Source organism: Lagenorhynchus albirostris, chromosome 13 (assembly GCF_949774975.1).
Source record: "Lagenorhynchus albirostris chromosome 13, mLagAlb1.1, whole genome shotgun sequence".
In the NCBI taxonomy this organism is placed as follows: Eukaryota; Metazoa; Chordata; class Mammalia; order Artiodactyla; family Delphinidae; genus Lagenorhynchus; species Lagenorhynchus albirostris.
The window spans coordinates 4,495,968-4,513,411 of record NC_083107.1 but is presented as its reverse complement, the minus strand read 5'-3'; the positions used below and the strand labels follow the sequence as shown (position 1 = coordinate 4,513,411).

At 44.6% G+C, this 17,444-nt stretch overlaps 1 protein-coding gene across 1 annotated transcript in view; it reads left to right on the top strand.

Annotated features, from left to right (window-relative positions):
• Positions 1–2,081: 2,081 nt before the first annotated feature.
• The window catches only part of SLC9A2 (solute carrier family 9 member A2), an 86,657-nt gene continuing 71,294 nt past the window's right edge, over positions 2,082–17,444 (top strand). Inside the window, exon 1 of the mRNA XM_060168702.1 lies at positions 2,082–2,506. Within this exon, the coding sequence (XP_060024685.1) occupies positions 2,197–2,506 (310 nt within the window). The 5' untranslated portion in view covers positions 2,082–2,196. The remainder of the gene's footprint in view (positions 2,507–17,444) is intronic.

Sequence of the window (17,444 nt, the reverse complement as noted above, 5' to 3'; positions counted from 1 at the left end):
CACAATTATTCTTAAAAGTATTATGTGACCCAAACTTCTAGAAATTATTGTCTGAATGTGCCCTTGTCCTACCATTATTTCACTCGATGTGTAGAACTGGCCTGAGTCACTTACTGGAAATAAGGCTTTATTCTGCTATGGCTTTTGTGGATAATTCCTAAAATTTTCTCCACTATTCTATTTGAAAGCACCTGAGAAACTGACCTGCTCTTTTGGGGTAAATAGTCACAGGGTGGAGGGTGGGATGGAAGGAGTGTTACATGGACAGGCCTGGGCTTGAATTCCTTTTGGACCATTATTTGATCTGTAAACTTGGGTAAGTCTGTTTGCTTTTCTGATGGTTTTCAAACCTTTCTGCATCTATAATTCTTCACTTATAAAATGGGTACAAGAATGTCTATCTCTTTGGCTTTTATGATTAACAACAACAAGAAAAATACAAGCAAAACACCTTGCATAGAGCTTCCCATGTAGAGATGCACATTTTTTTTTAAAGCAGTTGTCATTTGCTGCTCCTTCCTTATGAGGAATGTGACTCTCACCTTTAATACAAATTTCCAGCAGAAAGTTTCCAATAGAGAAGAGGAGGCAGATTTTTGCATGGCTCCATGTTTTTTTGTTTTTAAGAGGATAGAACATCCTTACATTCTGTTCTGTTGCACTTTTGAAACAGTTATGCTTTATAAAGTATTACGTGAAGTGTCTGTGGCAGCTCCTAGAATCCTCCCATTTTTATTCTGGACTTGTCTCTGCATTACTTTCAAGGTCCGAAGATGGCTGTTCCTTATATGGTTCTGTTTAGGTGGAGGATTATTAATTATTATTATTTTTTTTCCTTGTACCTTCTGCTGACATTTCACAAATTCCCTGTGTTAGAACTTTGAAAAGAAAATCTGCTTTGAATGTTGAACTGCAGGGTGTGTAATAGCAGGACCCATGTTTGGACACATTTTAAAAAATGAGAAAAGAGAAGGATTTTATTTCCTAAATATCGAAGGGAAAATGGTTTCAGTTAATTGAGTGACAACTGGTCAGCTTTTAGGGTCCCTTCAGTTCCTGGTGATAAAGATGCTGGGACAGCAGATTGCAGGCAGGTCTAAGACGCCTTGTGCGAACCAGGAGGACGGGCTGCGCTGGCGGATGAGGCTCTTTCGGGGGCAGAAGAAGAACCACGTTTCCTCCCCTCCCCTGCCCTGCCCTCAGACCGTCCTGTAATTAGCGGAGCCGGTCAATCTGAGCTCGGCAAATCACGGGCTTTCCACGAAATAATGGTGGTTCTGCTGCTCGCGGACATGGACACCTCGAAGCCTGAAAACAGAGAGGATGTTTTTCTTTGTCGTGACGGGGGCGGGGAGGAGAAAAGTGGAAGCGACAGGGGCCCGATGAGTGACACCCGTACACGGTGGAAAAGAAAGGGCTTCGATGGGAGCGTGGGAACCGGAGTTCTGCACGGGGAGCTTCAGCGCCCCGAGAGCGTGCCCTGTGCGCGACCTGATTAAGCCCAGGAAGGGGAACGACAGGAGGCTTTTCTGAACCTTCCCTACGGGGCACGGAGCTCTGCGGGGCGCGGGCTGGGCCGGCGTCTCCTCCCGGCCCAGCGCCCCGGGTCCCCTGCGCGCGCCGCCTGGGTCGCGACGGCCCCTTCCCTGGATGGACTCCCGCCGCGGCCTCCGGGGCGGGGACAGCTCCGGCCACCGCGCGGCCCCTCCGCCCAGAGCTCGCAGGCTCCGAGGCTGGCGGGTTTCGGCGCGCGTCGTGGGGCCCCTGCGAGCGCGGCCGCCGCCCCCGCGGCTCCGGGCCCCGCGTCGCCCAAGGGCTCGGCCGGTGCGTCGCGCGCCCGCCCCGGGCCCGTCCTCCCGCCCCGCGGCCCCGGCGCCGCGCCCGCCCCGCCCCGCCCCCGCCCGCGGGCCGCGGCGGGCGGCGGACGGGACATGGGCCGGCGGCTGGCGGCGGAGGGCGGCTGAGGGCGCCGAGGCTCCGCGCCGTGGCCTCGCGTCCCGTGCGCCCCCACCAGGCGCCGCGCCCGCTCGCGGCGGGGACCCGGTCGGTGCGCTGCAGACCTCCGGCCCCGCGGCGGCGGCTCTCGCTGCCCGCTCCGTGCCGGGCCCGGCGGGCGGCCCTGCCCGCTCCGGGGCGATGCGCTGAGCGCGCCGAGGGCCGAGCTCGGGGACGACGGCAGCGGGGGGAGCCGAGCCCATGGAGCCGGCGGGTACCCGGCGGAGCCGGCGGACGCCGCCGCCGCCGCCGCCTCAGCCGCTGCTGCTGCTGCTGCTGCTGTTGCTCCTGCAGGTGGCGGGGCCGGCGGGCGCCCTGGCCGAGACCCTGCTGGACGCGCCGCGGGTCATGGGCACCAGCTCCAGCCCGCCCAGCCCCGCGAGCGTGGTGGCTCCGGGCACGACGCCGTTCGAGGAGAGCCGACTGCCCGTGTTCACCCTGGATTACCCCCACGTGCAGATCCCCTTCGAGATCACCCTGTGGATCCTGCTGGCCTCCCTGGCCAAGATCGGTGAGCGAGCTGGACCCGCGGGGTGCGGCGGGGACCAAGGCCGGGAGGGTGCCCGGATCGGCGAGTTGACCTCTGGGTCGTGGCCGCCTCCCTGTGGACCAGGGCAGGGATGACAGAGCAGCTTCAATGAAAGGGACCCTGGGAGGGGCAGTTTCATGCTTTGGCTCTTGAGTGGACCTTGGCCTGGAAATAGCCCCGGAGTTTTAACCCGTACAAATTTAGCGATTTGCGGCTTGCTCTGCCTGGAACGCCGAGTGTGAGAGCCCTCTGCTGAGGCTGAGACCTCTTTACTGAGGAAGGAGGGCAGTGGGCTGAAGTTCATGGGTCTCACCTACTGGGAGAGGGGCGGCAGCAGCACCCAGGCTAGAACGGTGGAAGCCCTGGATGCTTGGGAGAGAGACGTGCCTTGGCAGGGACGCAGACGCTGCCGTGCACCTGACTAGTGAGGTGCCTGGAAGGGGACCAGGGACACCTGAGTGCCTGCAGCACGACGGGGACGCCCTGTCTCCTCCCTTCCTCTGGGCTGAGGCTGTCACTCTCCAGGAAGCATTTTCGTGGTGACTGAGGCCAGTGAAGCCAGATGCATGTTTGAACGTAATTAACCCACGTTTCCAAACTACATTTTAGTCTCCTTTGGAAAGCAGGAGCCTCCGAACGGATCTTCTCATCTTCATTTATTTTCACCCCACATAAACTTGTGTTAGGATCGTGGAGCTTGTCCTTTATATTTTAAATACTTTTTAATTTAAAATACGGCAACTACTGTTGTTGTAATGATTTCAAAAAGTGATCAGGTCGACAGAATTTATGCATTATTGCGTCTGTTTTATACGTCTGCTCCTTGAGAGGTCCCATGCTCTAAGGTCTCCATAAAGGATGAAAAGAAACATTGCTGCACCCCCAAGCCTAGAGATTGGTGGGAGAGATGGCATACGCCACAGCACTCGTAATCCAGGGAAGTGCTGGGTGGGATAAGACATTCAGAAAAGGTGATACATAGTGTAGGGAGAAGGGAAGCACTTCCTCATGCCGAGGATGCGTTTAAACTAGGTTTTCAAGGATGAGCAGAAGATGGTCAATTGGAGATGAAATGGAACAACATTCCAGAGAGGAATAAGCAAAGGCCTAAATTGAGAGGGAAGCGCAAAGCAGGGATGGTTTATAGAAAGTGCAGGGTGCAGGAGGTAAGCCCGAAACAAACCTTCGATGTCAGATTAAGTTAACTAGCTTCTGTTCATGGTGACCAAAGGAGACATGTGCTATTTAAAGGCTTTGCAGCCGGTAATTGCCTGGTTTTGACATGGCTCTACTAGTTGAGTGTTTTAATTTCACCTGGGAAATGGAATAAGGGGGAAAGGATGTCCCTGTCTATTATGCACATTTGCATAAACTCATTGCCTGTCATAGTAAACGCAGGTGCTATCTCATGCGGTCCTCACAGCAGCCCTGCCAAGTAGGAAGGGCAGATATTAATACCCACTCGGTAGAGGTGGAAACTGAAACTCAGAGAGTTTGCCCGAGTTGCCCACGGACGCACAAAGCGCGGAGCCAAGCGCAGGCGCTGTCTACTCTTTCTCTCTCTGAGCCTCTGTCACCAAAGGGGTGCTTTCATGCCCTGTTTCCATGACTACTTCTCTGCTGCCATTTCTATTCAATTATAGCTCTTTCTTCTGTTCCTCACTCCTGATTATATTAATCTGATCAATCACACTAATAACAGCCGCTAGTAGCCACTTAAGTTCATTATCTCTAATTTTCACAACCACCCGGGACAGGTATGATGACCGCGTTTCAGATAGGAGGAAACTGAGAGCTGGGGAAGTTACCTTGCTGCCTGATGGTGAGCCAGAATTCCAGCCAGCTCTGCCCGATGTCTTATCTTCCTGTCTACCCTGGAGGCTTGTTTGGTGTCAGGGTTAAATGAGAAGAGATCTGTATACCCTTCTTAGGACAGTGCCGGGCCTGCAGTGAGCGCTGAATATTGTCACCGTCAGGAGTGGTGGAAGAGTAGCAGGGTTTACTCCACCAGTTTTCTGGCACTGCGGTTCCTTTCCCCCTGGACTGGGCTGCCTCTTGCATTTTCCTGCTTCTGTTTTAGGCTCTGCCTTTTCCAAGCGTTCCTATTCTGAGCATTGCCTTTTTACACTTGCTTTTTCCCATCACAATCTATTCGTCTTACGTGACGTCATCGTGTTAATTGTATGGTATTTTATTAGAAGGCGTTCTTGCTTGTGTGAGCTCCTAGGTGTATTCATCTGCCTGTGGGCAGTTTTCTCATCCAGATGTGTTTCTGTTCCCTGGCATTTGCTGTCCTGCCTGTCTCTTTGCCTGTACCAAAAGTGGAGCTTCTCTGACTACTGTTTCCTCTTTCCTCCCTGCACCTGAGGTGGTGCCAAGGTGGAAACAGACAGACGTTCGTATCTCCCAGCCAGAACGGTCTGAGTGGAGTGGAGACCGCCGTGGTGGGGTGAAGGCTACGGTTCTCAGAGAAATAAGTGTAGGCTTCTAGTACCAAAAGCTAGTGCTTGAGGGTCTTTTCTAGGTGCTGCCTTGATACAATCCAGCCCTGTCCTCCTGCTGCTGCGCTGTTCCTAGAGGAGCTGGGAAATGCCCAGGGATCCCCCCTCTACCTCCCCTAGGCCCTCAACTTTCTCTTTGGCTTTGGAGAAGACTGTGCTGGTACCAAGGGCACTTTTACAGCCCATTAAACTGTGGTCTGGCCATTAAATTCCATTTTAACTCTTGCACTGGAAAAACTGTTGCTTTGGCAGGACTCATATGACTTAATTGGCTCACGTTTGGGTAGGGTGATGAATTGAGCAGTGCAGGGGGATGTGAGGCTATGGGGTAACAGGAGTGTTAACACATGCAAAATGCCATGGTTTCTATTTGGGGTACTTTGATGCTGTGTACCTAATGGACCTGAGCTTACCTGCCCCAGAGAACATGGAGAAACGTTGCTAGTGATTAAGCTGAACGGGGATCACTGATTGCCCGCAACGGAGGCTCCTGATAGCATTTGTAGGAGGTTGAAATCATGCCCGAGGGTGAATTCAGAATCGTTTTCGAGATTGCTGCACAATATAAACTTAGAAATAACTACAGTCAGAAGTGAGAATATGCATTTTTGGCAGTGTATTGAATGATTCAGCTTTTCATTGTTTTACTTGATTATCAGGGGTAATCGACTTTCTAATTTGTTTGGTCAAAAAGAAATTTCTGTAGAGAAGAAAGTTTCCTAAAATGATGAGGATGGTGATGTTGTGTACGTGTGTGTGAAGTAGGTTAAATAAATAGAAGAACATAGCAAATTCAGCCCTCCTTTGAAAAGTTTTTAAAAAAAATTTTGGCAAGAAACGTCTCCCAATTTGTTTTTCACTTAGATCCTCATGCATGTGAACTCTTATTGTTCTTTCATTTTGAATGTTTATATTTCGAATGAACTGTTGGTTTTTTTTTTTTTTTTTTTTTTGCGGTACGCGGGCCTCTCACTGTTGTGGCCTCTCCCGTTGCGGAGCACAGGCTCCGGACGCGCAGGCTCAGCGGCCATGGCTCACGGGCCCAGCCGCTCCGCGGCACGTGGGATCTTCCCGGACCGGGGTACGAACCCGTGTCACCTGCATCGGCAGGCGGACTCTCAACCACTGCGCCACCACGGAAGCCCTGAACTATTGATTTTTTTAAGTTATAAATGCTCACTTTGCTTGGTAAATCCTGTGTACAGGGATGGAGTTCTACAGCTTGGAATAATAGGTAGCCAAAGAATGAAGAAGAGAAAATTTTCCTAGAGTGTTCTAAGATTGTGTCCTCTGATTTCCTTGCCCATGACGTGGGTCAGTGGGATTTGTCCTAAACTGGGTAAACTTGGGCATGCATTCTACCTCTGTTCAGGGTGCTGGGACAAAGCAGTGGGTCCCCCTGCTGTTTAAAGTAACAAAGCCCCCTTCTGTGTCCTCAGTGGTTCCCCCAGACACTCCCTCATTTATCTTGCAGTCTTGGGAAGCTGGCCTGTTTGCCTCTTCCGGGTGTCAGCTCTCACCTGCCCTTTTCACTTCCTTTACCCTTGAACTTGGGCTTAGGATGCAGCATTTTCCACTTCTCTTCGTCCTGTTGTCTTGAAATTAAATAACTTGTATTATTATTTTAAGGGAAAGACAAAGCAATTTGGTCCTCTGGGCTCCAGACTCTGCTGAATTTAAAATAGAAACCAGACTTTCTTTGGTTAATATCCACCTGGTTACTGAGATCCTGAGCTCTGGAAAAACCTCTCCTTGCCTTTGATCTGTTTCTTTTTGTCATATTTTGTTTTCCTGAAGCATATTTACTGGCTGGTTGGTCAGTGGATGAAGCTCATGGTCTTCACGTATTATTTGCACCACATCTCGCTTTGAACATACGTCTAAAGCCAGGTCCTCCTGCTGGCCTGTTTGTTCCTAATGAAGCTCAAAGAAGACTTCTAATTTCTTACTGCCTCAAAACCTCCAACTCTTCCTATTGGGCCAACCATACATTTCCTGTTTTCTGTCCAAAGGATGACTTCAGTGGGTCTCTTTCTAAAGACTGTTTCAGGTGCCTTCTAGAATTATCACTGCACTCTACCAAAGACATATTTTGGTACTTTTTAAAATAATAGCAGGTGATTTTCTACCCAAAATATTAGTTTTTGTATCAACTTTAAGAATGAGAATAATATTTATCATTGATAAGATGCTTTATTTTTTACAGAATTCTTTCATATAGCTTGAAGCCCTAAAGAGGTGTACAAAGAAACTTTTGTGTAAACTTATTTGTTCCTTGTAGGGTTTTAAAAACTCACTATAAAACCAAGTGAATTGGATGGTCTGTATATGGGTAGATTTTCACCAATGATTTAATTGCTTTAACGTTTATAGTTCTGTTTGGCTTATCTATGTCCTCTTAGTTCAGTTTTGGAATCTGTATTTTTATTTTTCTAGAAAGACTTTATTTCATTTGTGTTTTTAAATTTATGGGAAGAAATTTATTTTTTATGATTTAAAAAATCTCCACTTTGTTTGTACTTAAGTTCTACTTTATTATTCCTAATATTGTTATTTTTATCTTTCTTTACTTTGATCAAAATTCATAGAAGTTTATGAATTTTTCTGGTTGGCTTCTTTTTCAAAGAATTAGATTCTGGTTGGCTTCTAATTTATCAATTTCTGAACTTTATTATTTAGTTACTCCTACTTTATTTGGGTGTATTTTAAAATTTTTTTATTTTTTGTGGTACGTGGGCCTTTCACTGTTGTGGCCTCTCCCGTTGTGGGCACAGGCTCCGGACGCGCGGGCTCAACGGCCATGGCTCACGGGCGCAGCCGCTCCGCGGCATGTGGGATCTTCCTGGACCGGGGCACGAACCCGTGTCCCCTGCATCGGCAGGCGGACTCTCAACCACTGCGCCACCAGGGAAGCCTGTATTTTGTTATTTTTTTAAAAAATTGTCGAATTGCAAGCTTAGCTCATTAATTATTGAATTTACTTGCTTTCCAATATGTTGACCCCCACCTTACAAAGGTAATTAATCCCTGAAAAAACACTTACAGTTGAAAACATATTTAACATTGCTTTCAGTATTTTCAATGATAAATATTTTTATGAACTCATAAGCTCCACAGTTGGCATGGCTAAATGACATTAGTCTTATTAAAATGGACAAAGTTATTTCAGTAGTTTACTTTAGTTGTTATAACTTCTAATAAGCCATTTTCCCTTAATACATTTTTTCAAAATATGACTACTTGTTCTCATTAAATTCAAAGCAATGAAAAACTGACACTTGACTATGTTACAAACAAAACGTATTCATGATACTCTAAGTTATGTAAATTTATCTTTATTGCAAATTATAATAATAACAATAAACAACATGGCAAAGACTAAAGAATTCAGGGAGATGATGCAACCGTCTGTATTCTGAGGAGAACTTAACACAACATATTAGTGATAAAACTGAAAAGATGACTGCGTGATGTATCAGCCAGCAATTTAAAGTCTATAAAATCCAATTTGGTCTTTATGAAGTCAAATAAATGCTTTATGAGATGAAATGAAACTCTTCTTAAATATGAATTCTCATGACCCAAATGGGTGTAACTTAGAGGAATGGCAATATATGTATTTAAGGCTAGAAGTATATCCTTCTGATCCTATTTTAGTTGCATTGCATAGATTTGATATAAAGAGTTTTCACTGTTCAGTTTTCAGTATTTTTAAATTTTCTTGAGATTTTTTTTATTGTAGCCCGGTAATTATTTAGAATTGTAGTAGTTCATTAATAAACACATAGAGATGTGTGGTTATTTTTCATTTTATTCATATTTTAGTCCATTTTGGTTATATAGACCTGATTGATTTTTGATACTGATAGAGATATCCTCTGTGACTTAATAGGTGGCCATTTAAAAATACATGTCAAGGCTTGCTTGAAAAAGATTGTGTATTCTCTATTTATCGTCTGCAGGGTTTTATACAGGCACGTGTGTACATATACAGACACACATATATTCATACCCACAGAGGACTAGATGAAATTTCAAATTACGGTGTTCAAATTTTTAATAGCGTTACTAATTTTGGGGCTACTTTATATCTTAGGTTCTGGGGTACATCAAAATCAACCTCTAAGACTGTGATGTCAGTTGCTGTTGTAATTTTCTCATTTTTTGCTTTCTATAGCAGTATTTTGACGCTATGTTATTAGGTAAATACTAGTTCAATATTGTTATATCTTCTGAGTGAATTCTTCCTTTACTTTTTAAGTTACGTATTAACTTCTCTATTTTAAATAATTTTCTTGTGGCTCAGAGTCTATTTTTTGTTATATTCCTACTGTTGTTCAAAATAAACTTCATTCTGCAAATGTATTTTTTTCTGTATCTATGTTTTTCACATCTATATTTTCCAGACATATCTTTTCCCTTACCATAACTATCAAATCAACTGGATAATTTTCCTTTAACTGTAGCTTATTAAACCACTTGTAGCTGATTTTGTATCTTTAATTTAAATTTGCAAATATCTGTAGTTTAAGGAGACATATAATTACATATATCGTGCGTAATGATATATTTGGACTTTGCTCTCTGTTTACTGTGCTTTTCCTTGGTGTCTTCAGTTTTCTTTTCTTGCCATGTTTTGGCTCAGTCAAATTTTTCCTTCATTCTTTTATACATTATCATACATTCTGTTTCTATTCCTTTTGTGGTTACACTTCAGTTTTAATATGATTACCTGCTTTAGCAGGAGCCAGGCCAGACTGCCTTGGCTCACATCCCGGGTACGTTTTCCTACATATTCTGCAGGTGTATGATTTTTGGTGCATAACTTAAATTCTGAGATGTTTTCTGGGATGTTTACTTGGTAGTGGTCTGTTTTCCTCGTGTTGCGAAAGGTTCTTACAAATTGGTTTTGAGTGTTCTTGCTGGGACCCAGGGTTTCAGTGACTGATTTTTAGTGTTAGCTTGATTTTAGCTTGGTTCTCAGTTTGGCTTTCCTATATGATTCAAGAATTTGGTTTTCCTGAATGACTCTAGGTAAATAGATCTTATATATATCTTATAAGGTGGGGTAGACCTTGAATTTTATACCTCACAGCTGAATTTTCCCTCTGCCCAAGGCCATAAAAAGTTGACATGTTTCCTACCATTTTTCCTAACTATAGGCCACTTTCACTATTTTTTTATTTCGGACAAAGTAGCTCTTGGAACTCAGGAATTTATGCGTGAGTTCTTCCCTTACTGGTGTGAAGTCACATTTCTTGTCCTCATGTAGGTATTCAAACGCCAGACCCTAGCACACAGGGCAGGTGTTTTGTCTGGAATCCCCCTGGTTCACTGTGGCTTGAAATCCTACTGACATCTCTCGTTTTGATTTCTGTCCTTATTCCTGGCTTCCTACACATTTTCCTTTATTTTGAGTGTGGCTAGATATCAATATTATATGTTTGTAGTGAGAGGAGGCTCTGTGTCCACATTGTTGGATTACTCAGTGACATTTTACATGGTACTTTTAAAAAAAGTGCTTTCTATGTAATATTTAAAGTCCATGGATATGTCCTGCTTATGGACTATCATAATGGGTTCTCTTTAATGTAAGGTGAAAATAGTATGCACTTTCCTAGTTTTTCAGTATGAAGGATTTGATTATTCTGCCTTTGTTTTATCTGCTATATTTCCATACTTGGATAGAAGAGCAATAGCTCAGCAGTTGAAGAAGTGTTGGACCTACATTTTGGAAAAGATATCTCCAGATTAGAAGTAGGAAGACCCTGTTCAGCTCCACTTCTGCCATCAGCTTTGTGTTGTGATCCTGGCAAGTCTTCCCTTCTTGGTTCTTACATTTAATTAGTAGAAGTAGGGATCTGTATCTGTGTCATCTGTTTAATATTTCCATGGGAGTAATATGAGATACTCTGTAGGGAAGGAAAACATTTACAACTAAGATTTTACTTCTATAGCAAAAGAAACTTAGGCCAAGAGAAACACGTGTTCGTTACATTAAAGTGTTGTGTGAACAATGGTGTCTTGTCATGCTAAATGAGACACGCACAGTTATAGTTTACTCTCTTGCAGTTACATCTCTTAAATGTAATGAATCATAATTGATGTACTTCCTGCAACAATCCTGCACATTGTTCATACTGTCCAAGGGCTTTCTTCATCTTGACTTTTATAGTTTACTCCTGTTTGAAGATGTGTGTATTCCTCTCCCTCTTCAGTAGTTCCAGGGGAGGGCACAGGAATCTCTCTTAAGGCCTTCTTTGTGGTTGTGACAAAATCATATGTTTTAATTTCTTTTAATTTAATTTTTCGATTGGAGTCGAATTGATTTCCAGTGTTGCGTTAGTTCCAGGTGTACAGCAAAGTGACTCAGTTATTCACAAACATATATATGTGTGTGTGTGTATATATATATATATATATGTATATATCCTTCTTCAGATTCTTTTCCCTTATAGCTTATTATAAAATATTGAGTATAATTCTCTGTGCTATACAGTTGGTGTAGCCACTGTGGAGGTTCCTTAAAAAACTAAATATAGAGCTACCATATCATCCTGCAATCCCACTCCTGGGCATACATCCGGAGAAAACTGTAATTCAAAAATATACACGTACCCCAGTGTTCATTGCAGCACTATTTACGATAACCAAGACATGGAAGCAACCTAAATGTCCATCAACAGAGGGATGGATAAAGAATATGTGATATATATATATATATATATATATATATATATACCACTCCCCCTCCCCTCTTCTTTCATATATATACATATATATGCGTGTATACGTATATGTATGCGTATATATGTGTATATATGTGTGTACACACACACACACACACGCACACACACACACACACACAGGAATATTACTCAGCCATGAAAAAGAATGAAATAATGCCATTTGGAGCAACATGGATGGACCTAGAGATGATCATACTAAGTGAAGTAAACTGGACAAAGGCAAATACCATATGATATTGCTTATATGTGGACTCTAAAAACAAATGATACAAATGAACTTATATACGAAACATAAGCAGACTCACAGACATAGAAAACAAACTTATGGTTACCAAAGGGGAAATCGGGGGAGGGATAAATTAGGAGTTTGGGGTTAACAGATACACACTACTATATATGAAATGGATAACCAGCAAGGACAAAGTCGTATTTTAAAGGTGAATTTCACGTCATTACGCAGTGTTGGCATACAAAGGCTCACGTGTTGAAAGACAGAAAAATCAAATTCACCATTACGTTTAGCAATCTCAACTGAAAATGAAACAGAGTACACACGCCCACCCTGCATTGGAGGAACTCCTCTAAGGCAGCCTAGAGGTTTTGTTCACCATTGGATGCCCCTTATGGAGGCACAGGGCCGTGAAACACCCCGTTGCCATATTTCTGTGACTCTGCCACGGCCGTTTCTGCTGCTCCCGATTCCTGAGCTTGTTTCCTGTGATGCAAGGGCTGGGAAACCTGAGCGGTGCAATGCGCCCCAGCACAGTCTTCTACTGTGGCATGGAGGGTGGAGATGGGTGAGGCTGGGTGATCCCTCTATGGTGGCTTCTTTCGTAGAATAACAATAGCAGACAAGGGTGGAGCCTTACTCCACGCCAGGTATTTGGGTCAGGTGCGTTACACCCATTATCTTATTTAATCCTCACAGCAACTCCGGGAGGCAGGCACCATTAGGACCTCCAGTTTTAAAAATTAGGTGAGGAAACAGGTTCAGAGAGCCTAGGTGTCACAGCTGTTAAGTGGAAGGGGTGGGTCCGCGGCAGGTGTACTCGGTCACTCCGCTGTGCCTCACCCTGTCACCCCGCCTTCCGTGGAGACGAATATGACGTTCTAGACCTCCGTCCGTGGTCTCCAGAGCGCCTTGATGTGCCTTGTCTCGCTCGCCCTTAACCTGGACCCGGGGGCCTGCGCTCGAGTTTCCTGCTGAAGCCGTATTACGTCGTTTGGACCGTCTCAGGTTTTCATTGTAAAGTTGGACAAAAATAACGTCCTGCCTGCTTCGTAGGGTCATTGTGTGGAGCAACTGAAATAACATGTGAAAGCAAGCTGCAAAGTTAAGGTGAGTGTGATCTCACGGTGACTGTGCACCGCGTAGGACAGAAAACGCTACAAGAAGGCAGAGTAACCTAAGTAGTATCAGAGCTAGAACGTGCATCTAGAATGCCTGAATCTTGGTCTGGCCTCTCCACCTCCCTAACTTAGGGAAAGTAGAATTCTAACGCTTTTGAAATATATTTTTAGCATATTAAGGATTCATAGGTTAGAGGTTCAACCCGTTATAACTTGAGCTACCATGTACATTTTAATAGGGCAAAGTTCTATTTCAACAGATTTACAGGAGAAAAGATGTTAAATCTGTTTCACTGTTGCACATGCATACACACTTAAGGAACTGTGCACACACACACTCACGTGCACATAGACACATATGCACACTTTAGGACGTAAGCTCCATGAAGGAAGGGAATTTATCTGTTTGACCCACTGTCTAGAACAGTGCCTGGCACGTAGTAGGTACTCAATAAACAATCATTGTGTAAATAAATAACTAGATAATGTTTAAAGATACTTTTTGTTTCATCTCACTTAAATCAGGTGGTAGCGAAGGTTACCATCCATCCTGGTTTGTCCATGGTGTTCATGGTTTACATTTCTTGTCCTAGCACATATCTTAATACTGTGCCCTTTCCCTCTGAAATATACTAACTTGTATGGTAATTCACTCTGTCCCTTATCATGCATCTGCGTTTATTGCACATGCTTGGAGTGGTGACTTAGGCTCTGTTGCCCAAAAATCTGAGCTCACCCACTTACTAGCTGTGGATCCGGGGGTGAGATAATAAACCTCTATGACCTCAGTTATTTCATCTGTAGGATAATGACAGTCGCTTCCTGATAGGGTTGTTGGGAGGATACAGTTAATCCACCTGCCTTACAGGCCTTGGAGATTTGGTTAGCCCTTGCATGAGAACAGATGTCCTGCTTCCTCCTCCAAAGCCTCAGAGCATTATGCCCCCCAAAGTCTCTCCTGTCCAGTGGTTCTGTAGCAAGTCGTCAGATTGTCTAGGTGCTCCTGTCTCCTGCTGTTATGCAAAGGTTTCTCTCTAAATCATGCATATTTCGGTTTCTGATGTTGCACACATTTAAAAATCATCATTCTGCTTTTGTAAGCTAATTTGCAATGGAAAAGAAAATGCTTCATTTTATCCCAGGTTCCTGTCTTGAAACAGAAGACTCAGAGTCAGGTGAGCCCTTCTCTGCAGGGGCAGCCTCTCTTCCAGACCCTCATCCTGACACCCCCGAGCTGCTGAGTCTACTCAGTGTCATTGGGGTCCCCAGACATGTCCACTCACACACAGGCAGGGGAAATGCGCTTTTCAGTAGATTTCCAAGTCCCTTTGTGTACAAACGGGGCTCCTTTAGGAATCTGGATGGGAAAGAGTTTTAAAACAAATGCTACCCAAAGTCATTATTGCTCTTTTAAAACTGTCCACCGACCCTCTCTATCACCAGTATCCTAAAGCAGAATTACATGTCGGCTGACTGTACATTTTCTTTAACAAAACACTGGAATGGTGAAGAGGAGGGATGATGAGAAATCGCAGCCCCCCTTTCCTATCTGATGGAAGTTTCCCTTCTGCAGGGTTGGGAGTGATACACTGTTGGTGTCAGCTGGTTTCCTTAGGAGAATGTGCATCATTCTTTGTGCTTTCTCTGGTGAACTGTCTGGAAGGCCAGGAAGATGCCGCCTCTAGCTTGAGCTCACATTTTTAGGGGAATTAGAAAATACATATGCCAGCCTGCAACAGCTCCAGCCCCAGTCTCTCTGTGCCCTGTAGTCCCGGCCGGGTTTCTGTAGAGCTTTTATCACTATCTGACATGTGGTTGTTTGTTTATTATCCACTCTGTCCCTCCCTCCTCCTGTAGAGGTTTCCGGGATTGATACGTTGTATCTTTTGTGTTTGTCTTTCTCTGTGGAGCTTGGAACGCTGGGTGGTAAAACTACCACGTCTACATTCTCAATACTGTTTTATATTTTCAGTTGTCTGACATCTAGCATCAGTGTTACTTCTCACAGGAGTCTTTATTTTACTTTACCTCATCCTTAACCCGGCTTTTAAGTGCTAATGGTTTTGCCAAAGGTATTGGTTGATTCGATAGCTGATGTATGTATTTAACGACTTTACTCTCTGCAGTGATTTTTGTTTGTTTTGTATGTTTTTTTCTTTTCATTTGGTCTTGCTGTTTTCAACTTTGTGTTTTGAAGTCACGTGACATCAGGGGAGTTGTTACTTACTGATCCTAAATCTTTGGACAAATGTGCATCATTGGCAGGACTCCGGTCCTCCGTGTTTCCACTAAGTGCGTTAGTAAGTTTGACTATTATCTTGATGAAGCAATACTAAGTCTGATGAAGGTGGAGCCGTTAAGAATCTACATAACGATCCTTAAGATTCATACATTCTGATGTTCCTTGAAACCCTGGTGGTCTTTGCAGTGAAAGGCAAATGGTACGACACGTGGGTGTATGAAGACCACGGAGCTGGTGATCAGAAGCCAGAGAGGAAGCAAAGTGGACAAAAATGTTATGATTCTAGGACGTTTGGAAAGAGTGTCAATTTGCCAAATAGGGCGCATTCTTAGTTTAGCCCATAGGTCCCCACCATGTAAATCACTGCTGACTAGAGTTGAGTGCAAGCAACCACTTGATTGAAAAATAAAATCAGGTAGCAATTACCGGCAATTGTGGGTTCTTTTCCTATACTTTGATCTGCTTATTTTAAGCAAGTGGTCAATTTGTTTGGAAGGCAGGCTCTTCAAGGACTGGAAACCAAACAGAAAATAAAACTTTGGCACAAGGTGGTTGGGTGGATGGGGTAGGCTCCCTGGATAGCCTCGTACAACTTCACGATGACAGAGGGCAAACAGCAAAACCCAAACTGCCGTAACTCATTTACCAACGCATGGGCTGAACGACAAATCCCAGGATTTAACATCTAACCCGGGGCAATAAAAGAAAAATTGCTTTCAACTGTTGCCCTGCATGGAGAATTTTGAATCTAGGTTACAGTTTTATCACCACTCCCCAGCTCAGAGCTTCCTCCCTCCCTCCCTCCCCGCCCCCATCTGCCAGCAGGCTCTGCAAAGGGTCTGTTCTGAAACAGTCACCAGAACTTGACTACTCCCTGGATTCTGTAATTCCCCCTAAACAATGCCCATACGCTGGAAAGTTTTTACCCTCTGAACGATCTCTTCCAAACCTAATCCTTTCTTGGTCAAACCCCTTCTGTCACTAAAATGGAAAATGAAGGAAAAAAAAGGAGGGGCTGTCTAGAGCCACAAGGAGATGAAACCCAGTAAAATTAAGGATGCTGAGGGCTGCAGGATTCGCTTCATAGTCGTACAATCTAAACCTGCAGTCCGGACGGATGCAGAACAAGTTCTGCGACAGTTCTGAGCTGCAACTTACGTGAAACACAAGCTGGAGACTTTTCTAAATAAGAATACTCAGCGTGGCCGGGCCGGCGCTCAGCATTTTTCCAGCAAGGATCTTGTTTCCCACCTGGCTGTGTGAGAAACTCCCCCAGATCACTTTACTCCTCCAGATGAGATATGTGTTGGGAGGCACGTCTTTCACGCCCAGGTGTCATATATGCAGAAATACTTTGACAGCTGTCCAGGGTCATTGTTATTTCCTGAGGCAGAGCTGCTGCCTTGGTGAGCTTCGGGGCTGAGTTTTGCCAGGCTGTCTGTCTGGATGGTGTGGGATGTGTATCCCACCTCGGCTGCACTGTGCTCACGGAACATTTTGCAAAATTGATACGATACAAACCTCACGTCGTTCCTCTGTTGGCTGCTCTAGAATCTGAGTGTGCTGATAGCAAGAACTGAACATCCTGGGAACCCATCCCCCTGTCCCCTTGCTCCTGTGGCTTCAGGAAGGAGAGTATGACCCGTTACCCAAGTCATCCAAGATGGTCTGTTTGGCAGGAAGTAGCCAAGGCGGTAAAGTACATAACTGGTTTTGGTTTTTTGAAAGCCAGCTAGTGGTAAACAACTGAATAGAAAATTCAAAACCATGAATACCTCTAAGGAAGACGTGAGAAATACGATTACAGAAGAGTACAGTGTGTTTGTTTACTTATTTACTGTTTCTTCACTGGTGTCCCTCAGACTTCAAGCACAGTTTCTTATCTTGGAAAGGAAGAGATTGATTTGCTTTTTACAAGATCGTTATGCAAAATAATTATCATACGTATACTTACATTGATGCTGACTAGCCAGCCCATCTCTTGCATGTCAGTCTCTTGGAAAATCCCTGGACAAATAGTGACCTTGTGGACCACGGACATAGCCCTCTAGTGAATGGGGCCTGTCCTTGTCCTTCCA